We start from the raw sequence: 21093 nt of genomic DNA on the forward strand, positions 1-21093 counted from the left end.
ATTAGTGCTGTGAACTTTCACCTAGTGAATGGAGCTTTGCACATAATAAATGCAAGTATTATTACTACAAGGAAATAAACATGAACACAGGCAAAAAGGACAACAAAGGAGACAGAAGAAACATTTTGTGTGTGTGTGTGTGTGTGTGTGTGTGTGTGTGTGTGTGTGTGTGTGTGTGTGTGTGTGTGTGTGTGTGTGTGTGTGTGTGTGTGTGTGTGTGTGTGTGTGTGTGTGTGTGTGTGTGTGTGAGAGAGAGAGAGAGAGAGAGAGAATGGCATTTGCGTAAGTGAAATCTGATTTCGGTATGTCATGTATTTATATGTACACAACAAACTACGATTATAATGAACTCAAAGGGACCACTTATATCAGTTCATTATAACAATAGTTCATTATAGACGTATCAACTGAAACATACAGCATGTGTCAGGAAGGTGAGTATAGTTTGAAATAATCATTAAATTGTTTCAGGTGTGCTCATCAAATGCACTTGTATTATACATAGTTTCATCCAATTAACTTACAACATTTACAGACCTTTCATGAGGAGTAATAAATATATACCATGTATTCGGTAAATATCTGTCAATATTGCCCAGTGATAACTTTCTGAATGTAAACTGTATACACACTGATATTGGTTTAATGTTGCAGTGAAAAGTATTCAGATTTGCCCTTATGTTGAACTTGAAAAAAAGCCTGAAATGATCTGTGCATCTCGTTGATGTTTAAGAAATGGATTTATGAAACTAGCTACCATGAGGCTGACATAAGTTTATAAACAAGTAAAACTATGATTGACTATGAACAGGCAGGTTCATGGCAATTCAAGGATAGAACTCGGTACAGCATATCACAGGCCCTTAGTCTACTTAGCTATCCATGACCAAATCCAAACCTTGACATGACAATTCAAATATTCATGAGAAAATGTAGAGCAATGAAAACATTGAGTGAGTGAGTGCGTGAGTGAGTTTAGTCTTAGACTACACTACGCAATATTCCAGCTATATGGCAGTGGTCTGTGAATAATCGAGTCTGGACCAGACAATCCAGTGATCAACAGCATGAGCATTGATCTGTGCAATTGGGAACCAGTGACATGTCAACTAAGTCAGCAAGCCTGACCACCCAATCCCATTAGTTGCTTCTTATGACAGAGTTGCCTTTTATTGCAAACATGGTTTGCAGCAATGAAATCAAAACCGATGGACGTTCCAGGCTAATGTGATAAAGGTTTAACATATTTTGTAAATCAGTACATGTGAAAACTGAAAATATAATTAACTCATGGTTACAGAGATGTTTGTTCTAATGAAACTTATTATGTGATATCAATTTTGTATAGCACCTGCAGGTAAAAAAACATATTAACTTCACCATCATTTTCATCAAATCATCTGTTTCACCGAATTACCAACTAAACATTGGTTAAATTAATACTAATAAACTAGTGGCAACGGCTGACTATAAGTATTTGTCATAAGATACACTAATCGTCACTATCCAAAACTTGTCCATGAAGTATCAGGTCTCTCTGCTAAACGTAGTTCACAGAACCCAACCACTCAAAACAAGAAGGATGTACACAGCAGGAATTCTTCTTGAGATCGTGTTCACTGACCTGTAAACACCTACATGTTAACACAAGACAGGCCAAACAAACATTCAGATATGTATCTACATGGTAAACCCATGAGATGGCGGACGTCACACTGATGTTTGATCGATCACACAGGACATACCCGAGTCGGTGCAGTCTCGCTGTTGACGTTGGATTTAACAGCCGGCGATGTTTTCACCCTGTCCACCTCTTGGCCTGACTGCTGTACCTCGCCCTCTCCAGTCATTGGCCCGAGTATTGTCCCACAAACACCACCAGCAAACAGTATTTCACGATGTGTTGTACCTGAACGCCATAACTAGCTTAAGCCCCTTCCGCCCACACGATAAGATGACTTGGTTGAGAAATCTGTTGACACTGACGAAAACTGTAAACAATTCAGCCTAAACCGGTTTGTAAGAAAAGCGTACTGTTTTCGGAACCGAATTCAGATTTAGCAGGTGCGCGTTTTAACAACATGTACTTTTCACTTGGAATATATATTTCTGTAAATTTCTAGAAATTTTATACTGTTAAAAATGTCCATGCAGTTCAATATAAGCAAGACCGTATGCTCAATGACAAACGATATCCCCCAAACCAGGGGATAATCTACAACAACATATAGTCTCCCTGCCAAAACATTTTGCTGCACGCAGTCACGAGAGGTCAATAATACATTACACTTTAGAAAGGAGGCTCCACCTTCACCTGAAGTCGATTTACACATTTTGGCAATACAGTATACAGCAAACATTGTCAAGCTGATTACAAATTGTTCAATTTGAATCATGCAATCTGTAACTGAAGAATATTGTGGTATGCAGAAAGACCACAATGCCCAGGAACCTCTTCGCTCTGAATATTTGGAAATTCCTGGGATATACTGACAAAAGTTTCAGTGCCATATGGCTGATACCCTTACCTGTTGCCATTTCGTTTCAGCGTGGACATAACTGGCAGCGTTTAACTCGGTATGAGATGGTGGTGATATTGTGTCATCCTGACTCACCCAAATCTAAGGCAGGCTTAGCAAATACAGCTTTCTCATTTCCAAGCAGTCAGACACCCGTGAACATTCATCACGACTTCAAACATATTCTAATCGTCCCTTGGCTTGGCTTTCTCATGTGCCCGCAGGCCTTTGTTTTTGTGAGGTGGATAATGTTGTTATGTTGACAATAACTGCATGGGAAACTTAAGAAGTGTAATCGTCTTTATTAACAGACGGTGACTATTTCCTACTAATGTTCTTAGTGTACAGTGCATGAAGGGTTAAATCTGATTATTTTTACAGCGTGTAATCTATGTTATTACAGTGGTGATGGAAAATTTATGAGAGTACACCACACTGCACATCCGTAGCAACACGAGGCTTTTTATTTATGAAGTTTTGATAAGACTTACACTTCAACCGAATGTATACGTCTGAAGTCTATTTAGTTTGAGGTACGGATGCATGGCTTTAATTATAATGAGAATAGAAACACACAGATAATCAGTATCAAAAATAAATGTTATAATTATGTTAAGTCAAACGTACACTATTCTACGTCGGTTGTACCTCCCAGCAAACACGAGCTCACCACACGCCCCTTATTGAATGTGAGATTGCCAGTCCATCTCTGGATAATCTCTAAATCACCGCTTAGTCTTGGCTAATCCGTCTAATTTATCGCCCTGGGCTAACGGTCTAGGGGAGGTAACTACCACCCATTGCAACCCCCATCATTGTGAAGATGACTGGTCTTTTGAACAATTGCCCAGAGCTGCTAAATGACGGCTCTTCCACAAAAAATACACAAAGAAGCTATAATCCTTGTCCCATTTGTTTGCTAACATCAAGTCAAGGTCATGACAATGAACATCAAAGATACTGAAAAGATAACTCATCCATTAAATACCGATAGCCTCAAAACGGGGTTCATCAAACAGATTCAAACTGGGGTATTTAGCTGAAACATTGTAATTGCCTTTTCTTTTCACTATTATTCTATTTTTAATACACTAGTTACGGAATACAACGATCCATGCAATAAGCCGTAAAAGCTTATTTGTCATTCCATTGATTCACACGTCAATAATGTAACAGACGAAGGATGACACACATGATGTATCAATAAAACCGATGATGCAGGTACAAGGCAGAAGTTAACCCTATAAACCCTTAGATGCAGCAAATGTTGTAAACTGCACAAACGTTAAATTTTGGAAGGTTTAAGGGGTTGGCAGAGCCACGTTTCCGTGCCCAAACACAAGGGGCAGTGGGTAGTCTAGTGGTTAAAGCGTTCGCCTGTTACACCGAAGACTCGGGTTCGAGTCCTCACATGGGTAGGTGTGAAATCAATTCTATTGTGATATTAAAGGAGTATTGCCAAAAACAATCGAAAAATATAAACTCACTCAGCTCTAAAACAAACAAGTTTATGAAATGAGTTCTGTATGGTCTATATATAGGAGTACAGCGAAACCTACTGAGAGACAATACTGCATTAAGCTTTACCTAAACCATTCAATCTGTTCCAGTGAAGATACGGGTCAGAATCGATCTTAACATGACGATTTTGTTAATTGTCATATTCAAACCTGACCTGTACACAAACTAGTCTTAAGAAATCAATTTAGTCCTGTTCAAGAGTTTGGTGCACAAATGGGTAGATCGATGCTCACGCTGTTGATCACTGGATTGTCTGTTCCAGACACGATTATGTACAGACCGCTGCCATAGAAGGGCTGAGTGCGCCGTAAAACTAAACTCATTCACTACAGTGTGACTAGACTAACACATAAATGAGTAAACGAGTTGTTTAGTCAGCAACACAATCATGTATATGTAATCAATTAATAAGAGAAATGGTTACAACAAAATATTACGGTTTATTTACAATCAGTTATAAAAGCACAAAGATGCAGAGACCATTCAATGAACTCCATATACAAGAAATTATGGATGTCAAATTAATTATTTTGAGGATAACGACGTTCCGGAGTACATCGTTATTTCTTCGAATGAGTTAAAAATCTAAACTGATATCGGCAATATTTCAGCCATAACGTGACCAAAACAGGTTTATGACTTCATACATACACGTACATGTACATGTAAATCACAAACAAACAAAATGTCAACAAAGGACAGCATAACCAACTGCAATATCACAGACACAAAAAATAAAACTAGCATCTATATGTCTAAAACTGGATTTCAAATTAGGACAATGTAGTATAAAAACAACGGACTATGGATCTCCAGCAACTGCATGTAGATCATGAATGATAATCCTAGCGAGAGTGAGTGAGTGAGTTAAAGTTTTAAGTCACATCGGCCATATCTCAGCCACTTCGTGACTATCGTAACAGACTTATAGTGATTGAACATAAATTATAAACACCTGTCTACGAAGGGCAGTAAAACAACTGGACCATCACCGATAGATATTTCAGAACTAGTAATGAAATCTAAAACATTTTAACCATATGAAAAATAATATGAAAACAGGCTATAGATCGGCAACAGCTGAAGGTAGATCACCTTACTAGGGACTTTTAAAGGCATTTAGCAGCTGTACGAACTTGAACCTGACATGTTCTTTGAATAACAACTTCTTTCTATTTTTTACATGGCGTTTCAGAGCTAATTCTTGCGCCATCATTAGGTGAATGTTGAGTCAGTAGAAAGATGGGATATATAAAGAAAGTGATGAGAATAGCGAGAGTGCAGTAGTCCATATATAAGAGGAGGTTTCTGAAATAATCACACTACACGGATATTCTCGAGCATGTTTCACTTTATGTTCAAGGGGAAGTTATCTCCCTGATGATAATAGTGAAGCATGTTGGATAGGATCCGTGTCGTGTGAATATTTCAGAAACTCCGTATGTATGTATGTATGTATGTATGTATGTATGTATGTATGTATGTATGTATGTATGTGTGTGTGTGTGTGTGTGTGTGAATGTATGTATGTATGTATGTATGTATGTATGTATGTATGTATGTATGTATGTATGTATGTATGTATGTATGTATGTATGTATGTATGTATGTATGTATGTATGTATGTGTGTGTATGCCTGTATGTGTGTATGTCTGTATGTGTGTGTATGTCTGTATGTGTGTATGTCTGTATATGTGTGTGTATGTCTGTATGTGTGTGTATGTCTGTATGTGCGTGTGTATGTATGTGTGTATATGTGTGTTTGTGTGTATGTATGTCTGTATGTGTGTGTATGTATGTCTGTATGTGTGTATGTGTCTGTATGTGTGTATGTATATGTATGTACGTGTGTGTGTGTGTGTGTGTGTGTGTGTGTGTGTGTGTGTGTGTGTGTGTGTGTGCGTGCGTGTGTGTATGTATCTATAGAAACAGTCCCCGAGCAGTAGGAATACGTGGCAAACGTCTGGAGGTCGTCCCCTCCTTCACACAGACGACGACATGAGCGTTTTGTTTCTAACTGTATCAGACAGGTGGACAGATTCGGTGAATACACCCACAGATCGGAACTTGTGCTTGTCCAGGCAATGTGACGGCCAATCGATACATTTCTCCGTCCGCACGTCCTTCACCTTGTTGACCGTCAACGGCAGCTCTTAATTTACTGGACAGTGCCAGGCACGCACACAGTCCCACACAGCACGTGCCACCGTGGACTACTTGGCCATTAACAACATTAGTACCCTCCCCTGGCCCCCAGATCACCGGATCTAAACCCAATCGAACACATTTGGGATCAGATCAAGGACAGGAACGTCGACGTCGTAATCCACCACAGAATCTTCAACAGTTGTTCCACATGCTGCAAAAGGAATGGAGAAGGATTCCATAACAAAACATACAACTGATTCGACCTGTACCCAGGAGGTGTCAGGCAGTGGTAGCAGCTGGAGGTGGTCATACGAGGTACTGACTTCAACACCACCTGGTGGACAGCAGTAATAAGGACAGGAGAGCCATGCACTGCTCCACATAATTTCATTCATGTATCTTTGCTTTCCTCTGATCTACACGTCCTTGAATAATACCAAATTTTCATTTGGGTTTTGCGTTTCGTTTTTGAAGCGTATTTGACGTTAGAGGCGAATAACGGGATAGGGTGGTCAGACGGGCTGACCTGATGCATGTCATCGTACCACTGTTGGTTAGATCGATGTTCATGCTGTTGATCACTAAACTGTCTGGTCTAGACTCGACTACGCAGTCCGACGCTACAGTCATGGTCGGAATATTCAATTGAGAATTCAAATATACCCAACGCAGACATAAGGCTTATGGAATCAAGGCTCAGACCTCACGCCTTCGCCAGGCCTCACGCCCTTTACACATCTGTCTTACCTTTTCTGTACAGGACGTTTTTACCATCCACCTTTCGGGAATACGGATCCTTGTCCACGACCATTCGTGAGAACGTGCACTTCTCTACAATCGCTCGGCACAAATCGTCATTTCTCGTGAACCCGAGAGCTTCTGCACTGCTAGATCCGTGTCCTGCAACATACTCAGAGTGAGTGGTAATCAAGTGATGAGCATCGATCTGCACAACTGGGAAACGATGACATGTGTCAACCAAGTAAGCAAGCTTGACCACCCGAACCCGTTAGTCGCTTTTTATGGCAAGCATGAGTCTATTCCAACCCTGACTTTGAGATGTTGCAACGGTCATAAATATTTGTACTACTAAATGCTAGTATTGTTTGAACGGATGGACATAATCAAGCTTCCCAAATCATCGCTGAAGATCATTTAATATCCTGCCATAAATAGTATCTAAGGTCTGAATCTAAATTACACTCGGTGAGAAAGTGTACCTCATGTTCAACATAATTGCTGCAACAAAATTTACAAATCCAATCTTTTAAAGGCGTCTTCATGCGTGTATACCTGCCTTGTTCTATCAATACAAGCTAGGTCTTCTCAGTGGACACTAATTAGGACTGTTCGGTGAACACTAATTAGGACTGTTCGGTGAACACTAATTAGGACTGCTGCACTTCAACCATGGGTGTTGTCATAATTAATCCCATTCATTGGTGTCTAAGTTATGGCTGTCTAAATTTTGGGCCATAGGTCAGAGGATCACAAACGCACAGAACATTGAATTTAGTTGACAGCTTTGGATGCACATAGAATTTCGTACAGTACCCAAACTCTTACCTTAGTTGTCTCTTTATAGATCATTAAGTGCACTGGAATGTCTGGGTTCTCACTGAAGAACTTTTTCAGTATCTCGAATGTGGTCAAAAACGTCAGTCATATCAACTGTAGAAAAAACGGAAGAAATATGCGATTAATGTTCGTTCGCAGCATAGTCGATTTATTGTTTCTGATAACTGGTGACAGAAGACAAATGGAAAAAATCTTTCATCGGGTTGTTGTTCTGTAAACATATATCGGCATGTATATATACTGAGGGGAAAATATGGGATTACATGGAAGCACAAGTTTCCTCTATTTTCTTCCAAGGTTTGTTAATAAGTTTTGTATCGCACAGTTTGTGAAGAAATCTGGAAGAAAATAAAGAAACACTTGTGCTTTCGTGTGATCCCTTACTTTTTTTTTATCGCAGTATGTGTAAAAATCCCGGAAGGTCGGGCAGACGGACATTTGCAACGCTGATTACTGGAACCAGTGGTTTGTTACATTCGTTTGGTATAAGTAGGTTTGGAGTATTTCACATAATTAGTTATATAGTGAAATGCTGGGAAATTATTGCCTCTCATGTACTTTATATATTATGGTTTCAAATATATCAACACAGGAGAGAGAGGGCTTTGTACTGTTTATTGTAAGTCAGTAAAATTTGGAATCGAGTGACGTCACTTTTTCATATTATAAATAATTGATGTGAGCCTCTGCTTTAAAATGGCGTAGTGTTAATTTGGAAAAATAATACGAACAGGTTAACCCTAGGCAACAATTGGTCTCACCCTTTCCTTCAAGAAACAAAATGAGAAAGTCTTCAAAAGCGCCCTTCTTTTTCACATAAAACTTGCAGTCTGCATAAGCATTGTACAACGACACTGCGACGTCTCTGGAATCTCGGACCAGGTAGATGACCTTGCATTTCAACCTTTTCAAATCAGCTGGCGCGTTGGACAGCCATTGGTGCGTGTTGATGACACGAGGTGAAGGGAGGCAACTCAAGTCTTCGTTTGTTGCAAATTCCAGTTGATTATGTCCCTTATACTTGGGAATTGTTTCGGCTCTACCGTTCAACAACATTGACACCATTTCAAAGGTCCAGTGAGTACCTGATTTAAGTGAATATGTAGCTACAAAATACTTTCACCTCTACAGTTCCCTGTGGGAACACATTTTATTATTGTTTGAAATAAATTTGAAAGCAAAACGCTTGTACGTTTCATCATAAATAGTCCTCGAGAAGGTAACAAGACATAATCGCCACCGAAACCTCGAAATACTTAATAAATGACAGTAAGAGACACTCTGCTGAATAGCGAACCCAAAATCCACTTCCAGTCATCACCTTTATTAGCGGTACAAGTTACATTGCTGACATGCGTATATGGTTGGTAGATTGGGGACTTATGATCACTGGACTTTGATAATGACAGCGTGGTGTAAGGTAAAAAGCTGTGACAATTAAGGGGACCATAAGTCCATATAAACAACTAAGTCAATACATTAACACATGTATTTTGAACGGTCACATTATAGCAACGTACCACTAGATTATACAAGCCAGTGTTCCTTTAAACCTACTTTCATGAACATGTTAATGTGAAAGCACATGAAGAATTTCAAGTAAATACCACCAAAATTCCCATACATATCGCTCAAATTATTATGCTGAACATAACTTTCAGGAAAGAAATATCAAGATAATTTCCATAAACGTTATGAAATTCAGAAAATAGCGGTTTGATGTGCATTAAGTGGGAAACATACCGGGTAATAACATTACAATGAATATTTTTGTAGCATGAAATGTGTCAAAAACACAAGAAACACAAGAAGACATACACTTTGGTGATGTACTGTGGTCCTATATGAGAAGAGCAAAATATTGTTGAGTGTATCGTGATGCTGTCTGACCATAAGGCTACCCCTCTTCAGAGCGACTGACAGAAACTGTCACTTATAATGAACTTCCACGTGCAGATCACGCGCAAACCGAAACCAGGAATCGCCACTGGTATGACAAACCGGTTACGGTCTTAAGAGAAAAACATGCACAGATTTTACTGTCGCTTGTGACAGCACAGACACACTGAAATATACTGAGCAACAAAAGACACGTTAGCTTCGAAAGCGTTGCGTTTCTTTTTACTGACGGTATACTCCAGTTACTACACACAGGATGGAACAAATCAATGTACACTTTACCTAGATATAACAAATATATTACAATAACGTTAGCTAAACCGAAAACAGAACCATCTGATCTAAATTTTAACATGAACTGGAGGTAAATCTCGTGTGTTCTGTGGTAATATCTCAAAGCCAAATTACATGAATACTCTAAATATACAATTTTATTTATAAAGAAAAATAAAATAGATATTAGCGATATGTTCATATTTGTTGTTTTTATTCCAATGATATTGAGGACACGCCACTGAATTATTTATGAGACTATTTACATATTTAGTGAGGGAGTTTTGTGTTACGAAGCAACTATTGGAGGCGGTTAGATATTCAGTGTATTGTTGCACTGGATGGTGTTGACCGGAGGTTTCTGACCGGACTTGCCTCTTCTGTGGCAGTCCTCAATAACTTCCAGCCTAAGACTGAGTACTACTTCTTTTTGTTTAGCACCATAGTCGGAATCACTAAGCTAACGAATCTAGGCTAGGCAGACTGGTGATGGATGTTGTGATGAACGTCCCTTGAGAACAAAGACACGTATTCAGTGACGCTGACCCTTCGAGCAATTCAAGTCTTTGTACGTTTATTTGTTGTTAAACACCACATTCAGTAATAATCCAGTCATATGGCGGTGGTCTGTAAGTAATCGAGTTTAGGCCAGACAATCAAGTGATCAACATCAAGGGCATCAAACTACGCAGTTAGGATACGATGATTTATGGCAACCAAGTGAGCAAGCCTGACCACCCGGCAAGCATGGGTTGCTGAAAACCCAAACAAACCTGATCATGGCTGGAACGTCGTTGAACGTTGCATCATACTACAAACCTACAGCGACAGATAAATGACAAAATGGGGCGGTGGGCTATCCTAGTGTCTATCCCTGTTCGTCACGCTCAAGACCCGAGTTCTATTCCCAAGATGGGTACAATGTTTGATGCCCTGTGCTGTTTTCACCCGCCATGATAATGCTCGAGTATTGCAAAAAGCGGCGTAAAACTAAACTCAGCTCGCTTAATATTGAACGTTTTACCCACAACACCGCCGTGCTTCAGAACGTCATATGTCTAATGTAATACGAATGACCACACCTGTTCGTGGATAGGCGGAAACATGCACATCCTCTTGTCTCAGACTCACGGACTGGATCTGTCGCAGAATGCTTGGCTTGAAAAAACAGTGGTAGTGCATTCCTTGGAATAGCTGCATTCGAAGAGAGTTGCCTCCATTATCTTCTACAAAGACAACGTTTTGCTTTTCGTTTTCATCAACCTATAAACGCAAGATAATTTGTGTTGTGAACACACGGTTATGATATAATATGCACACCAATGGACCAATGGTTTTCTCTGAGACTTAACTATTGTCAGGATTGTTTAACGCCTACTCAGCAAAATTTGAGTCATGTGGCTGTGGTAAGCAAACAGCCCAGTCTGGTAGTGACGTCCTGTTATCTTTCGTTTAGTGTTTGTTGTTTACCGCCGCACTCAGTTATATTACAGACATGTAAGGGCGATCTGGGAATAATCCAGTTTGGGTGAGACAAACCAGTGATTCAAACCATGTGCATCGAGCTACGTAGCGGCCAAGTCTGCAAGACTGATCACTCGATCCCGATAGACGCCTCTTACGACAGATTTGTTATGAGTAACAGTTTCAGTTTAAATACATGACTTCTCATACACACACGCACGCACGCACGCACGCACGCACGCAAAAAAACCCCCCACACACGCACGCACACACCTCTGCTGCACAGTGATTAGTGCCGAGAAATAACGACTGAAAAGACCCATTCTTTTGGCCGTGATATTGCTTTTATAAGCATGTGGCCTGGTTTCAACAGTTGACCAAAATTTAAAGCTTACTATAATAAAGAGTCATTCAACTTGTTTGATAACATTTCCCCTACACAAAACCTGTTTGTTTACATACGTTTCTGTAGAAAGATCTGGGTAAAACATATAGTGCATTTGTATTGATAAATGCTATTTCTGCATTGATAAATATTCTGTTTTTGTATTGATAATTGATCTGTTTTTATATTGATAAATGTTTCTGAATTGGTAGATGTTCTGCATTAGAACTGATAAATGTTCTGCTTTTGTATTGTCTGATTCTGTGTAATTTCAGCGATAACTCGTGGATCTTGTACGGCACCCCTTAATTATTGTTCTCCGGTCTTGAGGCTTTATATCAAATACACACAGAAGTGAAACGGGCATTCTTACCGGAACATATACTCCAAATCTGGAATTAACAACAAAACGAAACAATATCTATACACAATAGCCAATACATTAAAGTTCCTTTCAATCTTCGGGTGAACTTTGTCTACCCAACTAACGCCATTATTTGCTCACTGAACCTAAAATGGTATGCCCATGTTGGCTCTTCATCTCATGTGTGCTAAAGGGAGGAAACAGTATTTCAGCTTTATGTATAGCTAGCTTGGTCGGAAGTCGGCCTTTCAATATATGTGAATACTACGACAGAAAAGAACACGCGTCTCATAGCCGTCGGCAAAAAAATCAAATAGCCTTCATTTATTAACCATATGAGCTTAAAATCGACAAAACTAGTGACATAGTGGAAATGCTGTCCACACAAAATGTACTTCTAAATGGACAGTGAAAGAAGAACACGTGGTACAAGCGTAAAGGTAGGTTTTCCATCGCATTTTCATAATATTGCAAGTATATCATATTTTGCCATTTGGCAGACGAGTCTACAAATTTACAGATCTTTCTATAATAGTTCGACACCCTCAACATTTATTGCAATTGCGCGTTAAACGAGGGCATCCTCCTGAGTGTAGAAACAAGATCGCGAAAAATGAACACGAGATATAACATCCTCATTACCAGTTGCGCCTATTCCCAGCTTTCAATTCTTAGATAAAGTTGGTTTATATAACATCCTCATCAGCAGATGTGCCTTTTTCCAGCTGGCAATTCTGTGATATAGTTATTTTAGGTCTTCAGTCACAGAACAGGCTTTATTGCTTCAGTAATTCTTCAATTATCGTCGAAATATCAAACCATATTCTACATTTGCTGTTCACACTCAGCAAACATACTTTCCATCGCGTTGTGGTTAAAGTTTCCAGCGAGTTGACAGTTTGCTGTTTTAACCGCCGTATCAGCAAACGTTATTTTAGAGGTATTTGTTGTAATGGAGAATGTTTTGTTCGTGCTTTTTGTAGTTTCTGAATAATATACTAAAGGTAAAAAGTCAAGCAACTCCATAATTTTCAGACGTTATGGAACATGAAGTGCCATTGTCACTGCTAACGCTTTAAGATGGCACATTGGTGGATGTCTATCAGCCAATACTTCTAAAACACTATATGTTGTTACAAAGACAAACGCCAGTCGTTATGGGGTCCTTTCAATCTGCATAATGTTCAAACGGCAATGTTTAGGCAAATAAAGATTTAACAAAGTTGTGGCACAATGGAAAACCTTTAAGTATAAGGTAGGGCGCGTGACTCTTCATTACAAACAGTGAACTAGGAAGTATTTGATGGCACAGGTGTCACAAGTCACATTTCACATGTTTACTTGTCCACAAGTCTTATTCCATACATGCTCTGTCAGGTTGAGATAAAAAAAGGGACCCAATTCTGTGTTGTTGTTTGTCTTCCAGTGCAACAACATGCAAGTTGTAGCGTGACTCCAAATTACCCCTTTGCCAACCAAGTTCGAATGTTCCTGCTGTGACCTTGTCTAGCTCTGAGTAATCGGTCTTGCATATGCCTTGGTGTCAGACGTGAGTGTTTGAGTGGTCTTCGGGCCTTTAATCCAGCTGCAACGTGACGTTTATTATTTACCTCACATTCCCGTCTGTTGCTTGTGTCCACTCTTGGCGTAACTGGTCAGCTGAATGGAAGGATTCTGACCCCAGACTGCATGTTAAGGGGATCCACAAACGTTTCCACTGACAAAGGTGTGGAAAATAAAGGGTATCAACAACAGTCAGATTTCGCCAGTTAATGGTCTAGAATCCATGCAACTGCATGGACAGTTGCTTCAACGTAAACAATCAACGCAAGGGACATTTCCTACTCAACAGCACAATTTGAGTTGTAGAATATAATTGGAGAATTACTGACACATTAAAAGTCTGCTCTGTGAATGGAGACAGACATAAACCAACTTTATCTAAGAATTGAAAGCTGGGAATAGGCGCAACTGGTAATGAGGATGTTATATCTCGTGTTCATTTTTCGCGATCTTGTTTCGACACTCAGGAGGATGCCCTCGTTTAACGCGCAATTGAAATAAATGTAGAGGGTGTCGAACTATTATAGAGATGCATGTATATTGCTAGACCAGTCTGCCAAATGGCAAAATATGATATACTTGCAAGATAAAGAAAATGAAAGGAAAATCTTACCTTTACTCTCGTGCCACGTGTTCTTCTTTCACTGCCCATCGAGGAAATCAAGCTGTGTCTCATATCTTGATCTTTTCATAAAGATTCAAAATAAGAAAACCGAAAATGTACAAGGCTGTATGAAAAGAGAGTGACCTCAACTTCCCAACGATAATTTCCAATTGCTTCAACTTTGATGATTTTGTACAAACATTTATGCTTTTTTATCAAAGGGACGCCAAAGGGTGTCATGTGGCTCTTGCTCAGACTAGGGTTACAGCGTTCAAGTGAACCGTTAAGCTTTAAAAGAGTTTAAAAGGTTTGGGGAACATTTGTCAAAAACGACTTGTACTTCAAGTACGTTCAAGTTCATGTGTACATTTGACTAGAGCGAGTGAGTAAGTTTAGTTTGAGCATGAGCATCGATCTGCGCAATATAGGGAACCGATGACATGTGTCAACCAGGTCAGTGAGCCTGACCACCCGATCCTGCAGGTCGCCTCTTACGACAAGCAGCGTCGCCCCTTATGGCAAGCATGGGTTGCTGAAGGCATAATCTACCTTCACGGGTCACAGTTGACTAGACTTTGCATGCGTTTATGCCACCAGGAATGATACTGTCACCTTTTCGCCAGCCCCTGATATTATGACTGTTTCATAATGATTCATAAACACATGTTCGGAATTCGGAATATTCGGAATTGTATAATTCACTCTGATTTCGTCTGCGATTTCCCATGAAGGGGACATGGCTCTCCATGGTTTTACGCCGCTTTTTAGCTATATTCCAGCAAAGTCACAGCTTGGGGCTTCACACATTGTAACCATGTCGGGAATCGAACCCTGAACTCACTTGCACAATGCGATCTTAGAGCTACAATGATTGTAACTCTCATTCTCCAGTACGGGGTTAAGATAGTCTTCAGGTATCAGGCTAAGACTAGGCTAACCATCACGTTACCCCACCGTTACCCAGGACAGGGCTTATAGCTATTATTTACGGCCAGATGACACAGGTCATATTTGTATCCCCAGTTTATGCTGCAGATATGAAAGTCGTTTCGTTAACTTGGGTACCAGGGAACTGCTGTATTTAATAAAGGTAACATCTTGACGCCAGGGGCTAAGGCTCTGATTGTCATATTCCTCCCGGTAATGGTGCATCAGGGCCACATTGGGGTTGACTACATACGTCTCCCATCCTGGACGGAACTTCACGATGATGTGAACATGAAGCAACTCCACAGCCTCGGGCTTCACGAGAAGTTTTGATCTGCTTTTTGGAGGATTTATGCGTGACCTCTTTGTATGTAGGAAAGCCCTTAGTTTGAATTTCTTCGCAATCTCTTTTTCCGGAAAGACGTATTTTGTCTCTTTCTCATAGAGTGCAAAAAATGCATTTTGGAACATAAGAGCTCCATATACGTTCTGTGTACGTGGATTAATTGTATTCAATCGTCTGTCAGCCAGAGCCACTAATGAAATATTATTCTTAGGCACAATAATTTCATCTATGTCTGCTAGAAGAACGTATTTTGCTATTCCCAGCTGAGAGAAGACACAGTCATGGCTACTCGCCATTTGTCCCCAGTAGTGGATTTCCAGCGGGGGAAATGGCAGCTTCCATTTCCTCATCTCCACAATGCCTTCTCTTTCATACTGCAGCAGAACCTTGTTGACCTGTTCAGGTATGCTGTAATTGTAGAAGACAAACTTGTCTGTCCCGAAGTATCTGCCGGTCTCCAACGCGGTGACTAGCGTGTTGACGTCGGTGAAGTTCCCATGAATGGCAGGGTAGCAGCGGGTGAGGTTGTTGTATGGGGGTCCGGGGTAGTTCACAGGAAGGATGTTGAGGGGGGAGGACATCCGGGTAGTGAGGACTGAAACAAACGCTGGATATCTGTTGGGGGGCACTGGGCAGTGAACGAATCCACATCGATTTCTGAAACCAAGTAGAAAGTTTGCGTGAAGGGTGGGTGAGTGAGGTAGTGAATTTGGTTTTACGCCGCATTTAGCAATATTCCAGCAATATCACGGCGGGTGACACCAGAAATATGATTCACACATTCACGGGGGGTAAACCCTGTCCCTGTTCAACCGGAAGTCGTCATCAACTACCATTTCACTTATAGATAGTTCCCGGCAGAGGGTGCGTTCTAAACTTCGTAAAGATTTTGATATTTCCGAGCATTAAACGTTTATGAAATCAACTTGTCTTTTAAAGTTGAATGGTCATGGACAATAGCTCCTATATGATTTGGTCATGACACATTATATTTTATTTAAACTTAAAGCATTTTTTGACACGTCTTTCAACGCGAATCGAAAAAGCCGAATAATCGACCACTTTCGAGATCTATACAACATAATTAGTATATTTCATTCCACTATTATCTTACCTTCATGTAAAATACTTTAATTTCATTGGTCAATGACGCGTTGACAAAGTACTCTTAACTATCACTTGGTGTGTGTGACAGGTTAACAAGTTTCCGTGTCACCCCTACCAGGTGGGTGACAACTGAAAAAAATAATACCCGCTGCCCGGGTAACCGCCAAATTCTCCACGGAGAAGCTATATGACTTGCAATCGTATAACGCGTGATATGACGCATGCAGTGTCCGGAGTTCGGAAACCCTTGATTAGCTGTTTTGATAGTCCACAGTGCAGTATTTATTTCATCGACTTTCACTGCTTTAATGAAATTCAAAACAGAAACGCGTAGGCGATTTGTATTAATAAAAATACCTATTGTGTTCAGACAATCGTCGAAATGTGTAATGCATGTATTGATAACATGATTTTACACAAAAATGTACAAATAAAAAATCGATTTTACCTGAAAATGTTGATTTTGAGGAGATTTCTTACAATGATGAGAAAGGTATCTCCACAACGCAACAGAAATATGTTTCACTGATTTTAAAAATCCAGTCGAGAGGCCGACGCCATTTTCTTTACATGCCATATTTTGGGTTGCCATTTCAAAAGTAAAATATAATAAAATGACACGAAAAAAATTAACACGAAAGATAAATTCGTTGTATGTTTCTCATTCGGATAATACGGTCTGATGTATCCCTCTTTGTAGCAGTTTTGTCCTTCACCCCCAGGTCCGGATAACACTGTCTGATGTACGCCTCTTTGTATCAGCGTTGTCCTTCACCTCCAGGCCCGGGTAACACTGTCTGATGTACGCCTCTTTGTAGCACTCCTGTCCTTCACCTCCAGGCCCGGGTAACTCTGCTGTAAGGAGGCTTACATCAGACCATATTACCCTCGAGAAAAGCATACAAATTATATTGCGCATTTTTAGCCTCCATAAGGCTATGTAGCCGCTGAGTAACAATGTGTGAGTTTAGTTTACGCCGCTTTTTGCAATAATCCAACAATATCACGGCAGGGGAGGCCAGAAATGGGTCCTTGGCGTGATGAACGCCGCAACCACTGGAGTACCTCACAAAATATAAGACAAATAACAGTTGAAAAAAACCCGGCCTATTTAGATTTTTTAAATGAATAGTTATTATATATGAGTCTTCAGCCTTGCAATGTTTGATGAACCAACATGTCAGTTCAAACACTACGATCGTGCATTTCACTGGTTCCATATGTCGTTCCTACGCACTGTTCTAAAACAATGTATAGACTGATACTCACATGTAAGTACCCCAGTCACTCAAAGGGATGTGCTGGAAGCGACCTTTAACCCTCAGACCGAGGTGAGACCTCGACCTTTTCAGTATGCAAATGAAAGAAACAGGTTTGAATGGTTCCGGAACGAGAATAAGTGCTCGCACTGACGAACTGGCATTTTCGTATATTGCTGAATATATGAATATTCGATTGTCCAATGGTTGAAAATCTCCTTGGTAGGGCTTTCGTGGAGGAAACACGGTATCAAGAGCAACTTCTTGAACGGGGACAGAATTCCTTTCCTGGCCTCTTTTGAGTAGACCGAAAGCATCTTTTGTAGGCACTGTAACTTCTTTGTTCTTTTCTGCAGATGCGTTACTGTTTCCAAAAGATTTGTATTGATTCCTGCACGCCTGTGGAGGAAGGAAGCTCAGTCTCGCTGGAAGTCCTTGCAATATATTGGTGGGGTGCATCAGCAGGATTACCAGACTCACGCCCACAGCAACCGCTGCGAAATATTTAACTGCATTCATTCCTGTTTTCTGTAAAAAGAAAGAAAACAAAAGGCTGTTCGTATCATACAGTAAAATCTCAGATATCTCTAGAACTGCTCCAAGCGTAAACGTCTTTGATCTTACATTTTCCCCTCTTGATTTGAGTTGACACATGTAATCGGTTCCGAGTTGCGCAGATCGATGCTCGTGTTGTTTGTCACTGGATCGTCTGGTCCGGACTAGATTATTTACAGACCGCCGCCATATAGCTGGAATATTGCTGAGTGCGTGGTAAAACTAAACTACTGTCACTTACTCTTGTGGTGAGGATGAGAAACTGTAATTCATGTGGCCTCAAATATTTCAGAAAGTGTCAATACAGATTGCAAGGTCTGAGGTGAGTAAATTAGTTCTTCCTAAACCCATTTCTTGCTTTCAGGATTATCACATTGAAATGCCATCATGTCATAATGTGCTTCTGGCCCGTGTGCGTGTCGCGGATTGATGGTTGCGCTTGTTCGGACGAAAGCTGGTTGTCTAATGCATGCCAACCGAGATTCCGCAAGATCATGTTCACAAAGATTTAACTGATGAATCTGTATTTTCCAGTTCCGTTAGTATAATAGGCATTTACAGAAATTCACTATTGCGAATTTACGATATACCTAGAGGTGAATAAATGCGACCAAGGGTCAAAACGTCTGAGTGAGTAGTTGAGCCTATAGGGTGAGAGGTTGTCACGACAACACAGGTCCAACGTAAGAGGCCGGTTTTTGGTGTTGAAATGCGTGATACTGAATGACTTGTAATAGAGTAACTGTGCCAAAGACCGGGTTCGATGGGGGAACAATATGTGAAAAACATTTCTCCACCGCCATATTGCTGGGATATTGAAATAAAAGCTGACAGTCATTTTATTTCGGTAACCACCAGTCTCCTTTTTGGAGAGCAATTTAATATCTGAATTTCAACCCTTCCACAAGACTCGGTTTCAAAAATGTGCCACCATGCACAAACCTTACAGCATAGTGTTTAAAACTATATTATTCTATTTTTACATAGTACCGGAGACCTCGTGATTCAGAGTACAAACTGTGTTGAAACAAACATTTCTGTGTGGAATGCTTGCTGCTTACAAGTTATTTCTTATTCCTGATAATTACAATGATGACACATTCAGAAACATATTGTTATAGTGTACAGTATTAGCACATACTGAAATGTATTGTTACGTTGTACAGTAATAGCACATGCTGGAATGTGTAGTTATGTTGTACAGTAATAACACATGGTGAAATGTATAGTTTTGTTGTACAGTAATAACACATGCTGAAATGTATTGTTACGTTGTACAGTAATAACACATACTGTAATTGTAGTTATGTTGTACAGTAATAACACATGCTGAAATGTATAGTTTTGTTGTACAGTAATAACACATGCTGAAATGTATTGTTAAGTTGTACAGTAATAGCACATGCTGGAATGTGTAGTTATGTTGTACAGTAATAACACATGCTGTAATGTATAGTTTTGTTGTACAGTAATAACACATGCTGAAATGTATTGTTACGTTGTACAGTAATAGCACATGCTGGAATGTATAGTTATGTTGTACAGTAATAACACATGCTGTAATGTATAGTTTTGTTGTACAGTAATAACACATGCTGTAATGTATAGTTTTGTTGTACAGTAATAACACATGGTGAAATGTATTGTTATATTGTACAGTAATAACACATGCTAAAATGTATTGTTATATTGTACAGTAATAACACATACTGAAATGTGTTGTTTTGTTGTACAGTAGTAACACATGCTGAAATGTATTGTTATATTGTACAGTAATAACACATGCTGAAATGTATAGTTATGTTGTACAGGAATAACACATGCTGAAATGTATAGTTATGTTGTACAGTAATAGCACATGCGGAAATGTATTGTTGTGTTGTACAGTAATAACGGTTATATCCCAAAACTTCCACACCCAAAAGCAACCACAAAATGTTAAAACAACAACTACCCATCTCCCCTTGTTGGATATTAGGCTAGTTCATTAAGCTCATTAAGTGCACTGAAGTGAAACGTGAGATCAGGAGATCTGGAAGTGTTTTGAACTGAAACATATAGGGTATAATGACGGTAGAGTAGCGTAGGCTTTTGGAGAAGGAAGGAACAGGTAATTGGTAATCCAAAATACATAAAAATATGCATCATTTCAAGATGTTCAAAATACTTCACTTTGCTTCATTATCATGGCGGGGTTAGTTAAAGTTGAGTTTGTATTGTCTCAGAAAGGAACGCAGCAGATCCATGTGAATGGCTATTTGTACAATAGGCATGTTGTAAGACAGTCATGCACACATTGGAAATGTTCAAATTCAAAATGTAAGGCAAGATGTACAACTTTAGGCGAGTTTGTTTGGAGGCATAGTGCACTCTACAGACACAGAAGAAAGACTTTACCCGTTCTTCCACAGACCAGGAGTGAAGCTAACCTGGAAGGAAGATTTACTGAGACACTAGATGGTAAACCCTTTCTGCTCTTCACTGATGGTGAGGAAGACAAGATGATTGGCTTTTCCACACTACAGCAGCTCGAGATCCTTCAGGCTGCTGAGACATTGTACATGGACGGTACATTTACAG

General features: G+C 39.9%; 2 protein-coding genes and 1 pseudogene across 3 annotated transcripts in view; all 3 read right to left on the minus strand.

The window, feature by feature from the left end:
• LOC137261645 (transmembrane protein 117-like) overlaps positions 1 to 2578 on the minus strand; it is a 34531-nt gene extending 31953 nt beyond the window's left edge. The window contains exon 1 of one of the 2 annotated variants that reach the window (XM_067799424.1): positions 2529 to 2578. Coding sequence is in view for 1 of the 2 variants with exons in the window: in XM_067799423.1 (XP_067655524.1) it covers positions 1746 to 1850 (105 nt within the window). In the remaining variant the exon portion in view is untranslated. Of the gene's footprint in view, positions 1 to 1745; positions 2020 to 2528 lie in introns of those variants that run through there. The other variant, XM_067799423.1, reaches the window with a different exon arrangement.
• The window catches only part of LOC137260701 (sulfotransferase 1A1-like), a 189664-nt pseudogene extending 175297 nt beyond the window's left edge, over positions 1 to 14367 (minus strand).
• Positions 14368 to 15324: 957 nt separating this feature from the next.
• On the minus strand, positions 15325 to 16173 carry LOC137260702 (beta-1,4-galactosyltransferase galt-1-like). Its single transcript, XM_067798289.1, has one exon. It carries the CDS (start codon positions 16171 to 16173, stop codon positions 15325 to 15327), a length of 849 nt encoding a protein of 282 aa, XP_067654390.1.
• Positions 16174 to 21093: the final 4920 nt, after the last annotated feature.

The sequence above is a fragment of the Haliotis asinina genome, chromosome 14, assembly GCF_037392515.1.
Source record: "Haliotis asinina isolate JCU_RB_2024 chromosome 14, JCU_Hal_asi_v2, whole genome shotgun sequence".
Lineage (NCBI taxonomy): Eukaryota > Metazoa > Mollusca > Gastropoda > Lepetellida > Haliotidae > Haliotis > Haliotis asinina.

Bases quoted from the DNA above. Each gene is read 5' to 3' on its own strand.
- LOC137260702 (XM_067798289.1), bottom strand. From the start codon at position 16,173: ATGTCCTCCCCCCTCAACATCCTTCCTGTGAACTACCCCGGACCCCCA.